At 43.7% G+C, this 25836-nt stretch overlaps 1 protein-coding gene across 1 annotated transcript in view; it reads left to right on the forward strand.

The window, feature by feature from the left end:
• PIEZO2 (piezo type mechanosensitive ion channel component 2) overlaps positions 1 to 25836 on the forward strand; it is a 628465-nt gene that overhangs the window by 438877 nt on the left and 163752 nt on the right. Inside the window, exons 16-17 of the mRNA XM_069731039.1 lie at positions 18255 to 18403; positions 21284 to 21457. Coding sequence (XP_069587140.1) covers positions 18255 to 18403; positions 21284 to 21457 — 323 coding nt within the window. The remainder of the gene's footprint in view (positions 1 to 18254; positions 18404 to 21283; positions 21458 to 25836) is intronic.

Here is a 25836-nt window from a genome sequence, read left to right on the forward strand (position 1 = left end):
AAGTCTTCAGCTGAGATGAGTGGGGAGGGAGGAGGTGCTGGGGGTGGAGGAGAGAATTGAAGGTGTTGAATAACTGTTTAGGGTTGTGAGACAGGGAGGATATGAGAGACGAGAAGTAGGTTTGTTTAGCTGTGGCGAGTGTGGTCTTGAAAGTAGTGAGGGACTGTTTGAATGCGATAAAGTGCTCGTTGGAGTGGGATCTTTTCCATCTCCGCTCTGAAGCCCTGGACGCTCACCTCAGTAATAGTAATAGTTGGAAAGTTAGATAGTGTACTGTATACTAAATGTAACTGGATGCCTTTTGTGGTTCTCGAGAACCCTGGAGTGACTTTTGTATGTTATAGGCACCATGAATGTCATATCAGTACTTGAGCTTGCAACTAGATTCAATACTATGTAAATTTCTGAAAAATTTTGGCCTGCTGGGAAATTCAAAGTAGAGACTCAAATTCTGAAATATTGTACCAACCAAACGACCAAGAGTTGGTGCAAAGGGAGCTGCAGCACTGCTCTCTATCACTTCCAGGAGTTTTGCTGAGGTCATAAAATATTATCAGATAATGCCACTATATCAGGACAAATACTACCTCCATATATTTAGTGTTTATAACCTCCATACTGTTACAGAACTTGTCACACTTCCTTTGGAAATAAGATGGCATATGGCAAGGCAGGAGTAAACAGGAGCTCTGTCACTAGGGAAGGGGACACAGGGCACCTCTGAACTAACCCTACACTTTCTGAGCTTTCTAGTGTCCCTAGATAGGTTCTTTCACTCTGTGCGGCGATCACGTACCTATCCCTGTCTTACGCTGAGAATACATCTGGCTGGTGTGGGGAAAAGCAAAGGTGAAACAAAAACACTCACAAAACAACAGAGCGGAAAACAGAGAGGAGTAAGCGGGATACACCAAATGGGAAGAAGATCAGGGAAAAACACACACAAATCAAATCTAAGCAGAAATCTTCCGAAAACTACTCCAAACGAGTGCTCCTAACTCTGAACTCTCCTTCAACTTCAAACCAGGAAGTGGCTAGCTATTACTGACAGAGAAAGAAGCAATCTGTATTCTCTAAGAAAGCAATTGTAACATCAATTGATCTTCACGGTGCCATCGAAGGAATAAAAGAATCCACACTATCTGTAAGCAGAGAAATGGTGAGGGAACACTTAGCTAATTTAAATTAATTTAAATCTCCTGGTCTAGATGAATTATATCCTAGGGCACTGAAAGAGTTAGGAGAGGAAATTGAAGAACCACTAGCAAGAAACTTTGAACAATCCTGGAGAACAGGAGAAGTTCCAGAAGATTGGAGAAGGGCAAATGTCTCTATCTTCAAAAAAGGAAAGAAGACAGAGCCAGGAAATTACAGGCCTGTGAGCCTTACTTCTAAACCAGGAAAGATATTTGAACAAATTATTAAACAGCATGAATGTAAGTACTTGGTAAAAATTACAGTAACCAGAGCCAGCATGGGTTTGTAGCAAACAAGTCATGCCAGACTAATCTATTTTCCTTCTATGATGGAATCAGTGACTGGGTGGATCTTGGAAATGCAGTACATATAGTATATATCTCGACTTCAGTAAAGCATTTGATAAAGTAGCTCATACTATCCTTATTGAAAAAATGACCAAATATGGGATTGACAAGGCTACGGTTAGGTGGCTTCATAACTGGCTGATAAATGGTTGCAAATTCAATTGAAAGAGTGTTTCAAGTGCAGTACCACAAGGCTCTGTGCTGGCCTCAGTGTTGTTTAACATTTTTTTAAATCATCTAGATAGGAAACTGAAGGTAAACTAATGAAATTTGCAGATGATGCAAGGCTAGGAGGGATAGGCAACACTAGAAAAGACAAAGAAAGAATTCAGAAGAAACTAGATAAGCTTGAGCAATGGGCAGTGACTAATAGAATGGTATTTAACAGTGAGAAATGTAAGATTCTACATCTGGGCAAAAAAAAAATGACATCTACAGCACACAACACTTAGTATCAACAAGTCTTTTTCACAACAGCACGTATGAAAAAGACTTTGTGATACTGATAGATCACAGAGTGCAGATGAGTCAACAGTGTGATGTAGCAGCAAAAAAGGCAAACACAGTTCTGGGATGTATTAAGAGAAGCATAGTGTCTAGCTCATGTAAAGTAATTATCCCCCTCTACTCCTCCTTGGTCAGGCCTCATTTGGAATACTGTGTCCAGTTCTGAGCACCACATTTTAAAAAAGACATTGAAAAGCTGGACAAGTTCAGAGAAGAGCTACCAGGATGGTGAGCGGACTGCAAACAAGGAACTGTTAAAGGATCTGGGAATGTTTAATCTGCAAAAAAGAAGGATAAGAAGAGACTTAATAGCTGCCTACAAATAGCTACCTACAAATATCTGAAGAGATGTTACAGTATAGAGAGATCATCATTATTGTTATTTGCACATGGACACACGAGAAGAAATAGAATGAAACTGAAAAGGAGAAGATACAGATTAGATACTACAAAAAAAATTTTGACAGTGAAGGTGATAAATGAGTAGAACAGGCTGCCATGAGAGGTGGTGAGTTCTCCTTCAATGGAAGTCTTCAAACAGAGGCTGGGCAGACATCAGTCCGAGATAGTTTAGTAAATACTGCGCTGCATTGAGCAGGGGTTGGACACGATGACCCTGGAGGTCCCTTCCAACTCTAATATTCTATGATTCTATGTATATGTGTAAGGATTTTAATATTTAATATTTATCTGTGAGATAAGAAATTAGGGTCACTATGATTGCCAACTTTGCACTGAACTCTAATGTCTCAACTATATATATATATATATATATATAAATATATATATATATATATATATATATATATATATATATACAGCTCTGGCAAAAATTAAGGGACCACCACATCAAAACCCTGTCATGGGCAGCCCAATATCCAGACCTGAACCCAATTAAAAACCTCTGAAATGTAATCAAGAGATGGATAGTCACCAGACATCAAACAAAGAAGACCTTCTTAAATTTTTGCGCCAGAAGCAGTGTGAAAGACTGGTGGAAAGCATGTCAAGAAGCATGAAAGCTGTGATTAAATATCATGGTTATTCCACAAAATATTGATTTCTGAACTCTTCCTGAGTTAAAACATTAGTATTGTTGTTTCTAAATGATTATGACCTTGTTTTCCTTGCATTATTAGAGGTCTGAAAGCAATGTTTGTTTGTTTGTTTTTTTATTTTGACCATTTTTCTTTGTTAAAAAAACAAAAAAACAAAATGTATTGCTTGGAAATTAGGAGACATGTTGTCAGATGTTTTTAGAATAAAAGAACAATTTACATTTTACTCAAAAATATACCTATAGAGAGAAAACTCAGACAAACTGAACATTTTGCAGTGGTCTCTTAATTTTTTACAGAGCTATATATAGTTGAATCCAGAAGTTTACATACACTATATAAAAAGACACATATACATGTTTTTCTCAATATCTGACATGAAATCAGAATAAACCTTACCCATTTTAGGTCAATCAGGATTGCCATAATTATTAATATTTGCCAAATGCCAGAATAATGAGATACCAAGAATGTTTTAAGGCATTTTTATTACTTACTGCAAAGTCAAAAGTTTACATATATTTCATTAGTATTTGATACCATTCCCTTAAACTGAATGGCTTGGGTCAAACATTTGGGATATCCTTCCACAAGCTTCTCACAATAGTTGGTCGGAATTTGGGCCCATTCCTCCAGACAAAAAAGGTGTAACTGATCCAGGTTTGTAGTTCACCTTGATTTCACCTGCCTTTTCAGCTATGCCCACAAGTTTTCAATAGGATTGAGATCAGGGTTTTGTTATGGCCACTCCAAAACATTGACTGTTTTATCCTTAAGCCACTTTGTTACCATTTTGGCAGTATGATACGCAGGGGTGGGCTGGGCTGGGTGGCATATGCCGCCCAGGCCAGTGCCTAAACAGCTGCTCAGGGCTGGAGGACTGGCAGGAGGACTGGCAGTGTTTGTAATATATAGCACATCTGTAGTGCGGGGTCGCATCATCCCGCCAGCTGCCCCGACCGACATGCAGGCTGCAGCAGTATGTGATGAGCAGGCTCCTGTGCGGCACTGCCACTCTGAGACAGCGGAGCCAGCAGCAATCAAGGTGAAAGGTTAGCATACCGGCCTTTGTGTGCGAGCAGAGCTCCCAGGGAGAGAGAAGATCCAGCTCCTCCTGCTCTTATCTGCTATCCTGGCAGAGGAGAGACCGGGTGATGTGACGAGACAGTCCAGAGATGTGAGCAGGAGAAACTGAAGAGCTGCACATGGACATCAGCCGCCCCTGCACCACAGAGGAGAGTGTGTGATGTGTGTATGAGGTATCTGATGTGTGTGATGCTGCTTGTGTGTGTGATGCTGCGTGTGTGATGCTTGTGTGTGTGTGAGAGCTGCGTGTGTGTGATGCTTGTATGTGTATTGCTGCGTGCATGTGATGCTTGTTGTGTGATGCTTGTGTGTGTGATGCTTGTGTGTGTGATGCTTGTGTGTGTGATGCTGTGCTTGTGTGAGAGCTGTGTGTGTGTGATGCTGTGCTTGTGTGAGAGCTGTGTGTGTGTGATGCTCGTGTGTGTGATGCTCGTGTGTGTGATGCTGCGTGTGTGTGATGCTACGTGTGTGTGATGCTGCGTGTGTGATGCTGCATGTGTGATGCTTGTGTGTGATGTGTGTGATGTTGCACGTGTGATGCTGTGTGTGTGAGAGCTGCGTGTGTGTGATGCTGTGTGTGTGTTTTGCTGCGCGTGAGAGTTGCATGTGTGATGCTGCATGTGTATGTGAGCTGCATGTGTGTGTGATATTGTGCATGTGAGATTTGTGTGTGAGAGCTGCGTGTGTGATGCATGTGTGTGTGACAGCTGCATGCATGTGAACTGCGTGTGTGAGCAGCATGTTACATAGTTACATAGTTGTTAAGGTTGAAGGAAGACTATAAGTCCATCTAGTTCAACCCATAGCCTAACCTAACATGCCCTAACATGTTGATCCAGAGGAAGGCAAAAAAAACCCATGTGGCAAGAGTAAGCTCCACATTGGGGAAAAAAATTCCTTCCCGACTCCACATACGGCAATCAGACTAGTTCCCTGGATCAACGCCCTATCAAGGAATCTAGTGTATATACCCTGTAACATTATACTTTTCCAGAAAGGTATCCAGTCCCCTCTTAAATTTAAGTAATGAATCACTCATTACAACATCATACGGCAGAGAGTTCCATAGTCTCACTGCTCTTACAGTAAAGAATCCGCGTCTGTTATTATGCTTAAACCTTTTTTCCTCCAAACGCAGAGGATGCCCCCTTGTCCCGGTTTCAGGTCTATGATTAAAAAGATCATCAGAAAGGTCTTTGTACTGTCCCCTCATATATTTATACATTAACATAAGATCACCCCTTAGTCTTCGTTTTTCCAAACTAAATATCCCCAAGTGTAATAACCTATCTTGGTATTGCAGACCCCCCAGTCCTCTAATAACCTTGGTCGCTCTTCTCTGCACCCGCTCTAGTTCAGCTATGTCTTTCTTATACACCGGAGACCAAAACTGTGCACAGTATTCTAAGTGTGGTCGAACTAGTGACTTGTATAGAGGTAAAATTATGTTCTCCTCATGAGCATCTATGCCTCTTTTAATGCATTCCATTATTTTATTTGCCTTTGTAGCAGCTGCCTGACACTGGCCACTGAATATGAGTTTGTCATCCACCCATACACCCAGGTCTTTTTCATTGACGGTTTTGCCCAGAGTTTTAGAATCAAGCACATAATTATACATCTTATTACTTCTACCCAAGTGCATGACCTTACATTTATCCCCATTAAAGCTCATTTGCCATTTATCAGCCCAAGCTTCTAGTTTACATAAATCATCCTGTAATATAAAATTGTCCTCCTCTGTATTGATTACCCTGCAGAGTTTAGTGTCATCTGCAAATATTGAAATTCTACTCTGAATGCCCCCTACAAGGTCATTAATAAATATGTTAAAAAGAAGAGGGCCCAATACTGACCCCTGTGGTACCCCACTGCTAACCGCTACCTAGTCCGAGTGTGCTCCATTAATAAACACCCTTTGTTTCCTATCCCTGAGCCAGCTCTCAACCCACTTGCACATATTTTCCCCTATCCCCATTATTCTCATTTTACGTATCAACCTTTTGTGTGGCACCGTATCAAAAGCTTTTGAAAAGTCCATATACACTACATCCACTGGGTTCCCTTGGTCCACTCCGGAACTTACCTCTTCATAGAAACTGATCAGATTAGTCTGACATGAACGGTCCCTAGTAAACCCGTGCTGATACTGGGTCATGAGGTTATTCCTCTTCAGATAATCCAGTATAGCATCCCTTAGAATGCCCTCCAGGATTTTACCCACAGTAGAGGTTAAGCTTACTGGCCTATAATTTCCGAGTTCAGTTTTTGTCCCCTTTTTGAATATTGGCACCACATTTGCTATACGCCAGTCCTGTGGTACAGACTCTGTTATTATGGAGTCTTTAAAGATTAAAAATAATGGTCTATCAATGACAGTACTTAATTCCTGCAGTACTCGAGGGTGTATCCCATTCGGGCCCGGAGATTTGTCAATTTTAGTGATTTTTAGACGCCGCCGCACTTCCTGCTGTGTTAAGCAGGTGACATTTACAGTAATTGGGAATTTTTATCACTAGTCATTTTGTCTGCCATGGGATTTTCTTGTGTAAATACTGATGAAAAAAAGTCATTTAGCATATTGGCTTTTTCCTCATCCTCATCCACCATTTCACCCAGACTATTTTTAAGGGGGCCAACACTATCATTTTTTAGTTTATTACTATTTGTGTGTGTGTGTGAGCTGTGTGTGTGTGTGAGCTGTGTGTGTGATCTGCATGTGTGTGTGTGAGCTGCGTGTGTGTGAGCTGTGTTTGTGCGTGTGAGCTGCGGTTGTGTGTGTGAGCTGCGTGTGTGAGCTGAGTGTGTGTGTGATAGCTGCGTGTGTGTGATAGCTGCCTGTGTGTGAGCTGCATGTGTGCGACGCTGCATATGTGTGTTGCTGTGTGTGTGATGCACGTGTGTGTGTGTGATGTGTGTGTTTGAACTGTGTGTGTGTGAGCTGCGTGCATGTCATACAGTGGGGCTGTGTATGTCATACAGTTGGGCTGTTCGTATGTGTGTGTCATTATACAGTGGGGCTGTGCGTGTGTGTGTTATACAGTGGGGCTGTGTGTGTCATTATACAGTAGGGATGTGTGTGTCATTATACAGCGGGGCTGTGCATGTGTGTGTCATTATACATTGGGGCTGTGTTTGTCATTATACAGTGGGGCTGTGTGTGTCATTATTCAGTGGGGCTGTGTTTTATTATACAGTTGGGCTGTGCGTGTGTGTCATACAGTGGGGCTGTGTGTCATTCTACAGTGGGTCTGTGCGTGTGTGTGTCATAATACAGTGGGGCTGTGTGTCATTATACAATGGGGCTGTGCATGTGTGTCATTATACAGTGGAGCTGTGTGTCTGTGTGTGTCATTAGTGGGGCTGTGCGTGTGTGTCATACTGTGGGGCTGTGCAAATATGTGTTATTATACAGTGGGGCTGTGCGTGTGTGTGTGTGTCATACAGTGGGGCTGTGTGTGTCATTAAACATTGGGTCTGTGCTTGTGTGTGTCATTATACAGTGGGGCTGTGTGTGTCATACAGTGGGGCTGTGTGTGTCATACAGTGGGGCTGTGTGTGTCATTATACAGTGGGGCTGTGCATGTGTCATTATACAGTGGGGCTGTGTGTGTCATTATACAGTGGGGCTGTGTGTGTCATACAGTGGGGCTGTGTGTGTCATACAGTGGGGCTGTGTGTGTCATTATACAGTGGGGCTGTGCATGTGTCATTATACAGTGGGGCTGTGTGTGTCATTATACAGTGGGGCTGTGTGTGTGTCATACAGTGGGGCTGTGTGTGTCATGTATAACAAAGCAAGAAAATCTGCATAAAGCGTGTAAATCTAGCAGATAATACCACTAACAATAGGAGAAAAAAGCACAAAGTGGAAAATAAAACATAACTTTTAATACTCAAAAGTAGCTAAAAGCAGTCACCCAAGTGAACATATAATACGGGACCCTGTCACCACCATATAAAATGGACATAGAGAGATGACAGGTCCTACACAGGATTAAAAGTTTCCAGCAATATATGCGGAATCAATCCGGGATAAAGTATCCAAAAGAAGCTGTTCAACAATCTATAAGACAGCAACTAACTCTATACCACCGGACGCATATAGACACAATAGACAGTAGTCAGCATGTACTGTAAAATATGCTTACTGTACTAATAAATAAACAGGAATGGTCTCACCAATTCCGTGGGCAGGCAAGGGAGCACCGGATATTCTTTTAGTCAAGCGGACATCCGGACCGTGAAGAGATGACAGTCCCTATGTCAATCCCTAGGGGGCTACGATAAACTATCCCCCAAGCTCCCGCCCTTACAAGGGCAGTCCACATCTACCCCTGTAAACACATATGCCCTGCACTCTCCCTGTGTTGTCCCGACGCGTTTCTTCCAAGCTCAAGTCATCAGGGGACTCGCTTGTGTAAGGGGATTAAGTGCAAATAACAGAGGGACAAAAGGTCCTGCCCCCCCTCTATGCTGTCCTGCAAAGTGTGTGTCATGCAGTGGGGCTGTGTGTGTGTCATTATACAGTGTGGCTGTGCGTGTGTGTGTGTGTCATACAGTGGGGTTGTGTGTGTCATTATACAGTGGGGCTGTGCGTGAGTGTGTCATACAGTGGGGCTGTGTGTGTCATACAGTGGGGCTGTGTGTGTCATTATACAGTGGGGCTGTGCGTGTGTGTGTCATTATACAGTGGGGCTGTGCGTGTGTGTGTCATTATACAGTGGGGCTGTGTGTGTCATACAGTGGGGCTGTGCGTGTGTGTGTCATTATACAGTAGGGCTGTGCGTGTGAGTGTGTCATACAGTGGGGCTGTGTGTCATTATACAGTCGGGCTGTGCGTGTGTGTGTCAATATACAGTGGGGATGTGTGTGTCATTATACAGTGGGGCTGTGTGTGTGTGTCATTATACAGTGGGGCTGTGTGTGTCATACAGTGGGGCTGTGCATGTGTGTGTCATTATACAGTAGGGCTGTGCGTGTGTGTCATACAGTAGGGCTGTGTGTCATTATACAGTCGGGCTGTGCGTGTGTGTGTCATTATACAGTGGGGCTGTGTGTGTCATACAGTGGGGCTGTGTGTGTCATACAGTGGGGCTGTGTGTGTGTCATTATACAGTGGGGCTGTGTGTGTCATACAGTGGGGCTGTGCATGTGTGTGTCATACAGTGGGGTTGTGCGTGTGTGTGTCATTATACTAAGGGGCTGTGCGTATATGTGTCATTATACAGTGCGACTGTGCGTATGTGTGTGTCATTATACAGTGGGGCTGTGCACAGGGCCACGAGTTCTCGGTACCGGGCCTCTCTGGTTCGGTTCTGAGGCTGTCACGGTGGCTAGACCCGGTCCGCGACCCTGCTAAGGGGCGTCCAATAAAGGTGGTGCAGTCTGTCAGGGGTTCGTGACGCCACCTGTGGTGTTCGATCAGGGTGACCGACGCTGCTGTGGGGTCCGCTGGGGTGATGGAATGGCAGCTGGATGGTATACCTTCCCACGGGTGAAGTATGTCCCCAGCGCTTCCCAGTAAGGTAGATGGTAATGGTGTGAGGTGCAGTAAATAACGAGGACATAAGGTTGCAGTCTCTTTACCTCTTTACTGAAGACTTCAGGATCCTCAATCCAGAGCACGTTTAACAGGGCTATCAGAGACCGGCCGGTCCGATGGGCACATCCAGAGTTTCCTTCGCAGATGGAAATCGTTGCATACCACTAGCGCCTGTATGTTGTAGTCCTACCCTGCTGAGCATTCGGAATAGTCCTCACAACTGCTGTTCTCGTTCGTTCGTTCTCTACAGCTCTCTCTCTCTCTTTAGTTCCAGATGTTACTAGTTTCTCGTCCCCCAGGTATGTTATGGCTAGGACGCACCCGTATGACGGGAAGGCCTGGAGGTCTTCCGGGACCCTAGAGACGCCCCTCTCCCACTGTTGCCCCCTATGTCTTCGTAGGAAATTTAAGGTAGACAGCCAACCTATAATTAACTGTCCTGCGGAGTTCGAAGTAAGGCCTAGAGTCAGTTACTCCCACGGTGTTCCGGCCACCGGCTACGCGCCTCAGTAGGATGTTGCCTCAGTCTCACGGCACGACTCCTACTGGTTCTCCTTTGTGCTTGATCTCGTTTACACTATTCCACAATATCCTTCCCTTCGTGTCTCTTCCTTAGGATACCGCCGCAAGGTAGTGCAGGCGCGGTTCCGTAACGTTCTGTTCTGTTCGCTAGGCACCTGCCAGGTTCCCACGCCTGACAGGAACCCCCCTGTGTCTTCTCCCTGCAACACCCCCTGCCACGGGATGTTGCCTGAATCCAACCCAGTCAGCTTCTCACTAACTTCCTTCCCGACCCCTAGTTTTACCAGTGTGAGGAGTGGCCCAATAAATAAAGCCTTTTGCTCCCCCTAGTGGCCGGAGTGTGAAGTGTAATGTGTTCTGGTGATACCTGGTCAGGAGAACTCCTCAGTGCCATCAGACGTACCATCACTCCCCTTAGTGGCAGCGCGTCATACTGCAACGACCAGGTCTCTGGGGCGCTGCACTCCCCCCCCTCCCCCCCCGGTTAAATCTAGTACTCCTGGTCCGGGAAGAAGAACAACAATACATTGCAGCAAAAGACATACAAAATTTTTGAAATGCTGAAAACAGGTAATTAGAATAATGCTTCCCTTTATGGGAGGTGAGGACACTTGAACGTTACAAACAAAAACAAGGTTAAATATTTTTAAATGACATTCTGACTATAAATAACTCTCAGTACCCAGCCGGGTATTCTACCAAGTGCAAACTCCGAACAATAATTTAACTTTTCCTTTAAGGGCGTATAAGCTGAACCCACTAAAGGCCTACTATAAAATACTATATAAATAACTCAACTTTTCTTTCCGTTCTAGCTTCCCCAATGCAGGACCGCCTATAGCTCCTTGGCTGGGCCTACTGTCATTGTACCGACCATCATTCTACGGTTCTCAGGAGGACTCTCTCTCTAACCCCCACAGGTTCACTTCAAGCTTTCCTGTCCTGTCCTCAATCTTTATTAACATTATCAAACTTTATTAACTTTCAACATTATTAACATTTCGATCTTATCTAAGGCAACATGTCAACATTCCCTTTAAGAGGGAACCAAGTCTCTAAGAAATAGTGCAGATTCTCTCTGTCTGCAAGTCCACTGAAAGCAAGACCTTCTGCGTCATGTCCAGAAGCATTATCTTCGCAAAGTCTTCTTTTGCTTGTAAAACCAGTAGGGAGCACCTTTAAGAAGGTGCAAACTATATACAACACAGTTTTGAATCACTCACCGTCCATGATCCGGCAGTCTTTGGAAACAATGATAAACAACAAAAAGAAGAGGGATCCCGGGTAAACAAAGGGATCCCTAGGAGTTAACCCTGGACGGGTTTAAAGCAGCAAACAGGAAACAATTAACTATGTACATATGTCGGGGTTTCGAGGTTTAGTTCTGGGAAGGTTGTGGTCTTATCTCGCAGACCACTCCTCTCCGTTGAGAACGGGTAGGACCCACAGGCGCACGCGGGGCCTGGTCAGTCTGGTGGTCCGCAGCAGGGGCTTCTCCCTCTGGAACCTCAGCTGCAACCTGTAGGACTGCGCATCGCTGGACAACTCTGGCCACCCAGCCGGTCTCCCTCCGCCACCGGGTGTAAGTCACAGCATCCCCAGGTCTCAGGTCACGGTCCTCCTCAACCGTTCCATAGCAGGGCTCCACCTCGTTCCGATCGACACGGACCTGCAAGGGCTCTCCAATCTCCTGTATGACCCCCCTCTCCTCCTTGGGTTTATAGAAGACCACCACTCCCCACTGTGACGGTGGGACTTTCTCCTCTTCTTTGAGGTCTATCATGGTCACAGGTCGAGGCTGTTTCCTCCATGCCGCCACTAGGCGTCACTGGTATTCCATCACCGGCAGGATTCTCAGGTCCGGCTCCTGCGGAGCCCGACTCCCTGGTCGGGTGTAGGGACCTGACGCGGCCGGAGTGGGTAGAGGAGGGGATACGGGGGAGAGACGAATCTCCGTCGGGTGGCCCAACCGGGAACTCACCCGAGCGCGGGCCTCCAGGCAGCGCGCCAGCCACTGAGCCTCAGCGGCAGCCACCCAGCCATCAGGCATCTGTCCGCCGGGTTTTCCCTCAGGCAGCTCCACAGCGGTCCATCTCTGCCACGGCGGTGACTCCGGGGTCGCTGCTGGTGGTACAGGCCTGCGCCTGGCCGGGTCGTCTCCATGTGGTGGCTTGGAAGTCGCCATCTTCGTCCCCTCCTCTGGATCTTTTTCCCGGGCTCTTTTTCGGGGGCGGCTCCGTCCCCACTGTCCCCACCCTCCATAGAGGATGAGGAGGCGAACCTCAGCGGCTGACTGGCCGCCCTCAGAATACAACAATACTTAGACTGGGCGGCCATTATCTTTCGCGCTCTCCAGCTTACTCACGCCCACTTCCACGCCCTTCTTTTTCTCTTGCGCTCCTCGTGATGCTACAATGGCGACAGTCTTGGCGAAAATCTTGCGGCAGATAGCAATACACAGTCTTTGGCAATAAATCACAGTCCAACACGTTTCAATCACAGTTCCAAGGCACACATGACCTGCTTCTCAGGCTTAAGTACGATCCTGTTCGTGACGCCAAGTTGGAGCGCCCCCAGACACAGGGCCACGAGTTCTCGGTACCGGGCCTCTCTGGTTCGGTTCTGAGGCTGTCACGGTGGCTAGACCCGGTCCGCGACCCTGCTAAGGGGCGTCCAATAAAGGTGGTGCAGTCTGTCAGGGGTTCGTGACGCCACCTGTGGTGTTCGGTCAGGGTAACCGACGCTGCTGTGGGGTCCGCTGGGGTGATGGAATGGCAGCTGGATGGTATACCTTCCCACAGGTGAAGTATGTCCCCAGGGCTTCCCAGTAAGGTAGATGGTAATGGTGTGAGGTGCAGTCAATAATGAGGACACAAGGTTGCAGTCTCTTAACTCTTTACTGAAGACTTCAGGATCCTCAATCCAGAGCACGTTTAACAGGGCTATCAGAGACCGGCCGGTCCGATGGGCACATCCAGAGTTTCCTTCGCAAATGGAAATCGTTGCCTACCACTAGCGCCTGTGTGTTGTAGTCCTACCCTGCTGAGCATTCGAAATAGTCCTCACAACTGCTGTTCTCGTTCGTTCGTTCTCTACAGCTCTCTCTCTTTAGTTCCAGATGTTACTAGTTTCTCGTCCCCCAGGTATGTTATGGCTAGGACGCACCCATATGATGGCAAGGCCTGGAGGTCTTCCAGGACCCTAGAGACGCCCCTCGCCCACTGTTGCCCCCTATGTCTTCGTAGGAAATTTAAGGTAGACAGCCAACCTATAATTAACTGTCCTGCGGAGTTCGAAGTAAGGCCTAGAGTCAGTTACTCCCGCGGTGTTCCGGCCACCGGCTACGCGCCTCAGTAGGATGTTGCCTCGGTCTCACGGCACGACTCCTACTGGTTCTCCTTTGTGCTTGATCTCGTTTACACTGTTCCACAATATCCTTCCCTTTGTGTCTCTTTCTTAGGATACCGCCGCAAGGTAGTGCAGGCGCAGTTCCGTAACATTCTGTTCTGTTCGCTAGGCACCTGCCAGGTTCCCACGCCTGACAGGGACCCCCCTGTGTCTTCTCCCTGCAACACCCCCTGCCACGGGATGTTGCCTGAATCCAACCCAGTCAGCTTCTCACTAACTTTCTTCCCGACCCTAGTTTTACCAGTGTGAGGAGTGGCCCAATAAAGCCTTTTGCTCCCCTAGTGGCCGGAGTGTGAAGTGTAATGTGTTCTGGTGATACCTGGTCAGGAGAACTCCTTAGTACCATCAGACGTACCATCACTCCCCTTAGTGGCAGAGCGTCATACTGCAATGACCAGGTCTCTGGGGCGCTGCATGTGTGTCATAGAGTGGGGCTGTGTGTGTCTTTATACAGTGGGACTGTGCATGTGTGTGTCATTATACAGTGGGGCTGTGTGTGTCATACAGTGGGGCTGTGCGTGTGTGTGTGTCATACAGTGGGGCTGTGTGTGTCATTATACAGTGGGGCTGTGCATGTGTGTGTCAATATACAGTGGGGCTGTGTGTGTCATACAGTGGGGCTGTGCGTGTGTGTGTGTGTCATATAGTGGGGCTGTGTGTGTCATTATACAGTGGGGCTGTGCGTGAATGTGTCATACGGTGGGGCTGTGTGTGTCATTATACAGTGGGGCTGTGTGTGTCATTATACAGTGGGGCTCTGCGTGTGTGTGTGTCATTATACAGTGGGGCTGTGTGTGTCATACAGTGGGGCTGTGTGTGTGTATGTCATTATACAGTGGGGCTGTGCATGTGTATGTCATACAGTGGGGCTGTGTGTGTCGTTATACAGTGGGGCTGTGTGTCATTATACAGTGGGGCTGTGCGTGCGTTTGTGTCATACGTGACGTACATGTATATGTGATATGTGTATCTTGTATGTAACCCCTTCTCATGTAAAACACCATGGAATCAATGGTGCTATATAAATAAATAATAATAATAATTATCCAGTGGGGCCGTGTGTGTCATTATACAGTCGGGCTGTGCGTGTGTGTGTCATTATACAGTGGGGCTGTGTGTGTCATTATACAGTGGGGCTGTGCGTGTGTGTGTGTGTCATTATACAGTGGGGCTGTGCGTGTGTGTGTGTCATACAGTGGGGCTGTGTGTGTCATTATACAGTGGGGCTGTGCGTGTGTGTGTCATTATACAGTGGGGCTGTGTGTGTCATTATACAGTGGAGCTGTGGGTGTCATTATACAGTGGGGCTGTGTGTCATTACACAGTGGGGCTGTGTGTCATTATACAGTGGGGCTGTGCGTGTTTTAGTCATTAGTGCATTCACTCTGTGTCATTCTATGTGCTGCAGACTTGTGCTTCTCACATTGTTCGCAGTTCTGTGGTTATTCGACGGGTGTGTGGCTGCAAGTTTGTGATTTGCATACATGCGGTCACATGCTGACTAGACTTGCATGGCCTAATGCAACTGTATTGAACAAGGCCAAAAACAGTCTAGTCGGAATGTGCCTGGGAATATATATATTGCATGGTTGCGGTCACAAGACCACCTGTTCCCAACACCAGAGAATCTTCACAGCGCTCAGTGTGCACGATATGAGAATTCACACATAGTGACTGTAGACATGTAGCTTAAGATCCGACAACCCCTTTAAGGATGGGCCACTACTCATGGGCCACTGCTGTGTGCTTGCCCCCCAGGCCAAAATTTGCCAGCCAGCCCCTGATGATACGGGTCATTGTCCATTTGAAAGACCCATTCCCGCCCAAGCTTTAACTTCCTGGCTGATGTCTTGAGATGCTGCTTCATTATTGCCACATAATCTTCTTTTCTCATGATGCCATCTATTTTGTGAAATGCACCAGTCCCTCCTGCAGCAAAACAACCCCATAACATGATGCTGTTTCACAGTTGGGATGGTGTTCTTAGGCTTCCAAGCTTCTCCCTTTTTCCTCCAAATGTAACGATGGTCATTATCCCAGAAAGTTAAATTTTAGTTTCAATAGACCACAGGACATGTCTCCAAAAATGAAGGTCTTTATTCCTGTGTGCATTTCTGAACATTAATATGGCTTTTTTATGTTTCTTTTGGAGTAATAGCTTCTTCCTGGCAGAGTGGCCTTTCAGCCCATGTTGATATAGTACTCGTTTCACTGTGGTTATTGACACAATCTTACCAGCTTCTGTCATCATCCCCACAAGGTATTTTGCTTTTGTCCTTGGGTTGGTATTCACATGTCGGACCAAAGCATGTTCATCTCTGGGACACAGAACCCGTCTCCTTCCTAAGCGGTATGATGGCAGGACATTCCCCTCTTGTTTGTACTTGCATATAATTGTTTGTACAGATGAACGAGTCACCTTCAGGTATCTTATAATTGTACACAAGGATCAGCCAGACTTGTGCAAGTCGACAATTGTCTTCCTGATATCTTGGCTGATTTCTTGAGACTTTACCATGCTACACAAAGAAGCAGTGTGTTTCAGGTGTGTGTTAAAATACATCCACAGATGTGTCTCTAATTAACTCAGATGTTGCCAAAAAAACTTCCAAACACATGACATCATAATATCGGCAGTACATATTGTTTAAAGGTATAGTAGTAATCTTAGTGTATGTAAACTTTTGACTTTGCAGTAAGTAATACAAATGACTTAAAACATTTTCTCTCATTATTCTGGGATTTAGCAAATATTAATAATTATAGTAATCCTAATTGATCTAAAAAGGGAAAGATTTATTCTAATTTCATGTCAGATTTTGAGAAAAACATGCTTATGTACATTTTAGTGCATGTAAACTTCTGATTTCAACTGCATATATATCATACTGGAATAGCAACCTGTTTGGATGCTGTATTGGAACACACTTTTGCTCTCTGGCATTTAAAATTCTCATGGTCAACATTCAGTAATGAGCAGATTTAGGCTGTGTTCACACTTTGCACTTTTGCTGCGTTTTTTAATGCAAGGTTTAAGCTGCGTTTAAGCTGCTTACAAAAAAGCAGGTTTTGCTTAGTTTTTGCTGTGCTTTTTTTGCTGCTTTTTTTTTTTTTGCTGCGTTTGTCAGGGTGCATTTGTCTCTTGTGCATGGTGATGAAGTTTAGTGCATAAAAAAATAATCTGATTCAACTTCATCAAGTTTTGCACTTGAAAAATGCCACAAAACCTGATACCTGCATTTTTTGAGCGTCTTTGCATCGTTTCTTGCACTACCTTCGATGGGTGAAAGAAAAGACATGCTATATTTTGCAAAAATGGAGCTCTGTGACAAAACAGTCAGGGAAAGAAAACAAGATGTGTGCACGAGATTTATGAAATCTCATAGACTTTGCTGGTACTGTGAACCGCAGCTGAAAATTTGCATTAAAAAAACACAGCAAAAAAGTTGCAAAAATACAACATCTGAACATAGCCTTACTTAGGCTAGCTTCACACTAGCGTTCAACAGGGCTTCGAACGGCAGCCATCTTCCTCTGTGAAGCTCCACCCACTAATGCACTTCTTCCTTCAGCTCTGCCTACGTCTGCATGCGTTCTGCATACCCTATCTTTAACATTGGGTACGCAGGCCATGCGGATGTATGCGGATGCCTCCGTATGCGTCGTTTTGAAGCTGCGCCGACTGCAACAGAATCCTAACATGTTGCGTTTGACACAGGTCAGCGCAGCGTCAAGACGACGCATGCGGAGGCATCCGCATACATCCGCATGGCCTGCGTACCCAATGTTAAAGGTAGGGTATGCAGAACGCATGCAGATGTAGGCGGAGCTGAAGGAAGAGGCATGGCAGTGGGCGGGGCTTCACAGGAGGAAGGCTTTCTTCTGCAGCCCTGCTGAATGCTAGTGTGGAGCCTTCCTTAGACAAATCTCATATTTGAATGTGATATCTTTTTCATTTTGATGTCCTTTTTGTAATGCACATTTTCACAATTAGGACTTATACAAAATCTTTCCATTTAGGGAAGATTATTCATGTACATCTAGCAGCCTAATAGCAGGGCTTGTTATCCTTGTGACTCGATGCTAGGTCCCTTTATATCCTTTTTAGAACATCTATCTAATCTCCCTCATGTATCTGCTTACCTTGTTAAAGGGACACTGTCACCTGAATTTGGAGGGAACAATCTTCAGCCATGGAGGCGGGGTTTTGGGGTTTTTGATTCACCCTTTCCTTACCCACTGGTTGCATGCTGGCTGCAATATTGGATTGAAGTTCATTCTCTGTCCTCCATAGTACATGCCTGCGCAAGGCAAGATTGCCGTGTGCAGGCATGTACTACGGAGGACAGAGAATGAACTTCAATCCAATATTGCAGCCAGCATGCAGCCAGCGGGTAAGGAAAGGGTGAATCAAAAACCCCGCCTCCATGGCTGAAGATTGTTCCCTCCAAATTCAGGTGACAGTGTCCCTTTAATAAACAGCAGTACCTATTGTTGCACTGGGTTTCATGGTGATATATGTACAAACACATATCTAAGTTACATGCATTTTTCTTCTAGTTATGTCTATTTTCTGCTCCCTAGGTGCACTATGAATGGTGGCGACGAATTTTGAAATATTTCTGGATGTCTGTGGTAGTTTACACCATGTTGGTGCTTGTTTTAATTTATACTTACCAGTTTAAATCCTTCCCACCTCTCTGGATGAACATGACCGGATTAGATGAAGATAAGTATGTCTATCTTTTTATTATTCCTATGAATATTATATGAGGACATGAAAAACTGTTGCAAACAATGTGTGAACTCAACATCAGGATATTAGGAGCCATGTTGTCCATTGTGTTTGGGTCTCCAGTTGGAAGAAACACTAATATTTCTATGTCTTCACAGTGGTAATGTTATGTATACGGATTTGTATGGGCTTTATGGCAATGTAAAAAAAAAACTTTTGTGTATGGAGGAAGTATCATTAATGTCAAATATGATATCATTATTTAAATCCCATTCAAATTCTGAAACCTTTTTTTTATTAGCATCTAAATATAGTTTTAACAAGGTTTATGGGAATCTACAGATCTATGTAGGGGGATGAAGACCTCATTCCCATGTTTACGGGTCATTAACAATACATTTATTAAAAGAAAAGCATCACAGTAACAGGCATGTTTTAATTAAGATCAGTTCCCTCCAAAAAAAGTCTATACAGTATGTGGTCTTATGGAACAGCTTCAATATAATATTCATCTGCTGGACATTATATCACAGGTTTATTGTCTCTTACTCCCAGTTCCAAAAACAAAGAGAAAAAAATGGAATACTGAGCAGTGACCTCTGCATAAGTAACTTTTTGTTATTAATTTCTCCATAAGATCTCCTTTAAACACACTTTTTTTGAGTTTTAATATAAAGAAATAATAACCCACATTTACTGATGTCTTGTTTTTCACCATAAATTTGTTCCAAAAAACTGCCACAAGCCAAGTATAAATTATATAAAAATTAAACCTCAACTTAGCTACACCTTCTTTTGAGCTGAAAAAAAACAAGTGATACATGCTCTTACTGTATTCTTGGGTGTAAAAAATAAATATATCTGTCTAAAAAACTTTGCATCGGAATTGTGGCACAAAATATGTAACAAGCCAGTTTCATCAAATCTTAAAAGGGTTGTCTGGTCTTTTATTGAAAGTATAAGGACACTTTATGTGACTGTAGAATTCTGAATCCTTACAATGTGTGCACCACAAAGCTGTCACGATTCTCCAGTGTTGCCAGTTAGAGTGGGTGATCATGTAACCGCAAATATGGAATTGACATTCATGCAATCACGTGCCAACTAGGAAAGTTTGGCCTTGCTCAATACCAGTGAATTAAAGGGAACCTGTCACCTGAATTTGGCGGGACTGGTTTTGGGTCATATGGGCGGAGTTTTGGGGTGTTTGGTTCACCCTTTGCTTAACCCGCTGGCTGCATGCTGGCTGCAATATTGGATTGAAGTTCATTCTCTGTCCTCCGTAGTACACGCCTGCGCAAGGCAATCTTGCCTTGCGCAGGCGTGTACTATGGAGGACAGAGAATGAACTTCAATCCAATATTTCGACCAGCATGCAGCCAGCGGGTAAGCAAAGGGTGAATCAAACACCCAAAAACTCCGCCCATATGACCCAAAACCAGTCCCGCCAAATTCAGGTGACAGGTTCCCTTTAAGAGAGGCCTGACACATGTAGTCTGAATGTGGCTGAATGTGTGACCACCCAATCTCACCAACCATACTGGAGAATTCTGACAGCATTGGGTGTGTACTCTGTAAGGATTCAGAATTCAACCATCACACAGAGTGACTGCAGACTTTCATCAGAAGACCAAACAACCCATTTAATAAATGTGGCCACTGTAAAAGAATGGGTAGGCATTTTAGGATTTTTTAAGCGAATCTGTCAGCATGCTGAACAATAAAAGAGCATACAGTATTAAATAGATCTCTTGGATTCAATGAGAGTGGTGTATTTACTTTGGAAATCCATGTCAAAATGGCTATATAATCCTAATATTAAAATAAGCATTTTATGAGTCCAGCTATGAAGTTACCGTACATAGTAACATATGTTGAATGAAGACTTAGATTCATCAAGTTCAACATTTCTCCAAACCAATACATCGTCTTATCACAAGATTATTTATAATCCACAATACTATTATTTGTGAGAAAAGCATCTAGTCATTTTTAAATACTGATATTGAGTCTTCCATTACCACCTCTTGTGATACGACATTCTACAGTCTCATTGCTCTAAGAGTAAAGAACCTTTTGCTATTTCCTATAGCTGCAGAGTTAGCCGTTCCTCCATATTTAATAAATGTCCCATGATCCTTTGTAAGGTCAGTAGAAGGAATACATCATGTGCCAGTCCTTTGTACTGACAACACATGTGTTTATACATATAATTGAGATCTCCTCTGAGTTACCTTTTTCTCTACCAGCTTCAAAGCTCTCATTATAGGGGAAGCCTTCTGTGGTTTGTAATAATCTTGTTGCCCGCCTTTGACTGACTGTAACCTCCCAATATTCTTTTTAAATATGGAGCCCAAAACTGGATTCCATATTCTAGATAGGGCCTTACACAGGATTTATAGAGGGGTAATATTACATGAGAGAGAGCTCATGAGCTCAAGTGTATGTAATGTGCACCCACCACGTTAGCGCACCCATTGACTGCCATTATGTAGCGCATCGTTAATGCATGTCATAATCGGCATGCATTAGCGATGTGCCGTCATTCTGTGATGGACCCTCGGACGCAGTCTGCAGCATTTCCAGGTCAGTCACCGATAGCGTAGGTGGAGCATCTGCGCTATCGCAATCGCATAACGCGATCTTTAAAAGGCACTAGAGTTGGTGCAGTCCGTTTAACGCATGCGTTGAATGGACTGCACCAACGCAATGTGAACCCAGCCAAATAATAGCTGCATCTTGTACTGAGCAGTGTGAGTTCTCTGCTGCAGGTGGGATTTTTATATCGGGCTAGGAAAACAAGTCGAACATTTGTCTGTGATTCTGCTCCTTATGTTGATGTTTTGCTTACTTCTGCCCTTGTTTTTTATTTTTTCAGGCTAGCAGATCTTGGTTTAGAAACCTTTACTCTGACAGATCTATTCACTCGTATCTTTATCCCAACTTCATTTTTGTTGGTGTGTATATTACACCTACATTACTTTCATGACCATTTCCTGCAGCTCACAGACCTTAAGGCTGTAACCAGCAAACAAGACAACACAATTTACAGGTAGGTAAAAAGATAGACAATAAAGCAGTAGGCAGAACTTAACGTGTTTAACTTCTGTATAAATGTACACAAAGTACAGTATAAAAGTAGTACGTAACTGATATTTCTTTATATGATTTATACAATTGATTTGATATGATTTTTTACAATTAAGGTAATTCTTTATATAGTATGAAGAGATTGTTACGAAGGTTAGATCTTAAATGTTGCACAAAATAGATAATTCTAGTCGAGAACAATTTTTACCTTTTTCCAATGAATCGATACAAAAAGACAAACACATGCAATGTTATCTATGCTGTGTTCTCTCTTGTCAATTATTAGGGATCTTTCTGAAATTCATGTAAGTAAATTAGATGTAGTTCATGGTAGTAATATTTGATCCCCTCTAATACACTATTCCATCAGTTTTAAAGGGTAGTTCATTTTCAAATAACTTTACTACAAATGTCTTAAAAATAAGCTGATCAAAGATCGTCCTGAAATAAAGAGTTCTTGTGAGAGATGGATTAGAACATTTCTTGGAATGATTGCCGAATGATTGCTATGTGTAAACTTGATGTCTGTAGCTTCATATTATGTTTGATGCAGAGTGTTGCACTCCCTGTCTATTCTTCCTGTGAGACATACTTGCAGTCATTATTATCTTTGTTTCCCTCCATGTACATAGTCAATCTTGAGTATTACCGTACTTTATCTTTGTTACTTACCTGCCACTGTGTCATGCATCTCTTCATGCTTCATTTCATCTTATTTAACAGCTTTCCTTCTCTCTTTTAACTCATATTTCCATTGCATGCATTCTTGTGCCTTCATCTCCAACTCGCAGCCATGCCAAAGTTAATGGGCGTGTATACCTAATAATAAATAGGTAGGTACCTAAAGGCCATCTATCTGTGGCCAAATGTTACAGCAGAAAGTGCTTGTATTTAAGAACCCAATTTATGATGAATATTATATTTTTAGAATGTAATATTCTCAGACCATAAAATATTTTGGTGTTACTTTACCTCTGTAAATAGTATTGTTATTACAATGGTTTGTGATGATATTTGAAGCATAATCTAGTTCAGTTTCTTGCATCACCACTATTTAAAGGCAACCTGTCCCCAGAAAAAATCCTATAAACCTGCAGATATTGCGGATATGGGGTTAACCTGCAAGTTAATAGCGTTTTTAATTTGCCCAGTGCCCGCACTTAGGCTGGTTTCACATTTGCGTTTTTTTTTTTTTTGCGTTTTTGCGCAAAAAAAAGACTGCGTTTTTTTTCCTATACTTAACATTAAAAACGCATGTGTTTTTTGGCATGCGTTTTAACGCGTTTTGACGACGCATGCGTTTTTCTCTGCATGCGTTGTGTTGCAGAAATGCAACACGTAGTAATTTTTAGCGGCTTTTTTTGCAGCAAAAAAAGCATGTTTTTTTGCGGCAAAAAAAACATATTGATGGCTATGTAAACGCATGCGTTTTTAAGCACATGCGTTTGCATGCGTTTTTATAGAAAAACACAAGAATACACACTGATAAGCCACCCCCCAACCCTAACCCTAACCCTAAGGGACCCTAACCCTAAAGGTTAGGGTTAGGATTCCTAGGGTTAGGGTTAGGATCCCTAGGGTTAGGGTTAGAGTTTGTGTTAGGGTTAGAGTTTGTGTTAGGGTTAGGATTATAGTTTGTGTTAGGGTTAGGGTTAGAGTTTGTGTTAGGGTTAGGGTTAGAGTTTGTGTTTTAGGGTTAGGGTTAGAGTTTGGGTTAGGGTTAGGGTTAGAGTTTGTGTTAGAGTTTGTGTTAGGGTTAGAGTTTGGGTTAGGGTTAGAGTTTGTGTTTTAGGGTTAGGGTTAGAGTTTGAGTTAGGGTTAGAGTTTGAGTTAGGGTTAGAGTTTGTGTTAGAGTTTGTGTTAGGGTTTGTGTTAGGGTTAGCGTTAGAGTCTGGGTTAGGGTTAGAGTTTGCGTTAGGGTTAGGGTTTGTGTTAGGGTTAGGGTTAGAGTTTGTGTTTTAGGGTTAGGGTTAGAGTTTGTGTTAGAGTTTGTGTTAGGGTTTGTGTTAGGGTTAGCGTTAGAGTCTGGGTTAGGGTTAGAGTTTGTGTTAGGGTTTGTGTTAGGGTTAGAGTTTGTGTTTTAGGGTTAGGGTTAGAGTTTGTGTTAGAGTTTGTGTTAGGGTTTGTGTTAGGGTTAGGGTTAGAGTTTGGGTTAGGGTTAGAGTTTGTGTTAGGGTTAGGGTTTGTGTTAGGGTTAGGGTTAGAGTTTGGGTTAGGGTTAGAGGTTGTGTTAGAGTTTGTGTTAGGGTTAGAGTTTGTGTTAGAGTTTGTGTTAGGGTTAGAGTTTGGGTTAGGGTTAGAGTTTGTGTGTTAGGGTTAGGATCCCTAGGGTTACTAGGGATCCTAACCCTAACCCTAGGTATTTCTGTTTATAGTGGGTTTTCTAGTTGATTTTGATGATTGGCAGCTGTCACACACTTCTCATCATGCGTTTCAAAAACGCAAACGCAGGAAAAAACGCATGTAAACGCGTCAAAACGCCGCGTTTGTGTTAAAACATGCAAAAACGCATGCGCCTAAAAAACGCAGCGTTTAAACGCGTTTAAACGCGTTTTTTCACCAAATGCATTTGCGTTTAAAACGCTGCGTTTTTAAACGCAAATGTGAAACCAGCCTTAGCTGAACATTGCGGGGAGAAAATGAACTTTATTTTCCCCCATAATACTCCGTTTCGGTCATGGCGTGCTGCTCCCCCACCCTGACTCTGCATTGGGCTGAAGGGTAATAGTGTTTTTTCTGGGGACATGTTCCCTTTAAACATGTGTTGTGTAAATGTATTCTCTCTTTTGCAGAATGAGGTTTTACCTGTTGACCTCTGCTATACAAGACCAAGGCTTTTTTGCCTCTAATATACCGTATATGGATATTGTAAAGTAAATAGTAATTTGTAGACACACATACTACAGTACAGTACAGTTAGTACCTCCACTGTCACATCACACAGAATAATAAATGTTTGAATGATTTATATTTTGTGCATTCCCATTACTTAGATCCAGATTGGCTGTGAGTGTATGTAAAATATGATTTTTTAGTATAGGCACATATTTACCGTAAGTACTTTTTATTAGCCAAAAAGCTAGAGACCGCGCATAGAGGAAAAAACTGCAAGGAAAGAAAGGGGAATGTCTAAAATCCTACTGCAAAGAGTCCCACACTGGAGCCATGCAAACCCCTAAATCAGTATAAGCCCCAATGAAAGGACTAGTATGCTTGCGCAAACACATAAAACAAACTAGACAATACTATGTCAGACTGAATAGACTCCGCAATGGCCCCGACCCCGTGTAAAACAATACCTGTAACTGAGCAATGTAGCTGGGCGATGAATCAAAGAGAGGGCACCGCTGGATCCAATGCAGAGCTGAGCCTGACGCCGCAGGAGAAGTGGTGAGACAATAAGTGCAGAGATGCAGTGGGGGTCTGCAGGTGTCTGGAGCGGAGCTGCACGTGGTAGTAGCGGGAAGGCTGCGTAGAGCCAGGGAGAGCCCCGGCCGGTGGCGTCCCTGGATACGAGCGCAGGGAAGATGGCCGACGGAGAACCAAGCGTGTGACGTCACAGTTGAAAAACTACGGAGCGGCACAAAGGACAAGGTAGAAACCAACGCGTTTCGAAGGAACAGCGTCCTTCTTCGTCAGGGTTACCTGGCACCGGCGGCTCCGGAAGATATAAAGGCTAACTGTCCGTCAATCATCCAACCAAGGCCCCGCCCCCCCGCCCTATAAGGTGAAAAAATCAATGTGTGCAGGAAATACTCTGCCGAATACTCCAATAATGAATGATAGCGCCCACTAAGGATAAAATAAGAGAAACTACAAGCAGTGTATGTACCTGAATAATGCAGAAATATGCCAATCTGTGCAGACATGGGCTCATTAGCGAGGAGAACAGCTGGTCCCATAAAAGATAACAGGGGACAGGAGTAAAGTGCAAATATGATAAAAATGCATAAATATATAAAGACTTCAAAACAATTTTAATAATTCTGAATGAATAAAAAGAGAGAGATATCCCCCTTTAAATACTTAATAACACATAGCTAAAATGCGAGACATACAGATAAGAATAAAAATAAAAATAGAAACAACCGTGAAAAAGCTGCCGTAAAAAACACATCACAAAGAAAAGGGGCAAACCATACACAAAGGGAAAAAGACCCCTACGTAAATCAAATTAAAAAGCATATAATTCTAGCCCATAATTTAGGCCCTTAGGTGCAAGGAAGTTCAGGGTAAAAATCCATTCGGATTCGATCCTAGACATAACTTGTAGCAAATTGCCCCCTCTCACATTTTGTTGAATTTTTTGGATTCCCAGGAAACGTACATGTTTAGTAGATT

This window comes from Ranitomeya imitator, chromosome 6 (genome assembly GCF_032444005.1).
Source record: "Ranitomeya imitator isolate aRanImi1 chromosome 6, aRanImi1.pri, whole genome shotgun sequence".
NCBI classification, from domain to species: domain Eukaryota; kingdom Metazoa; phylum Chordata; class Amphibia; order Anura; family Dendrobatidae; genus Ranitomeya; species Ranitomeya imitator.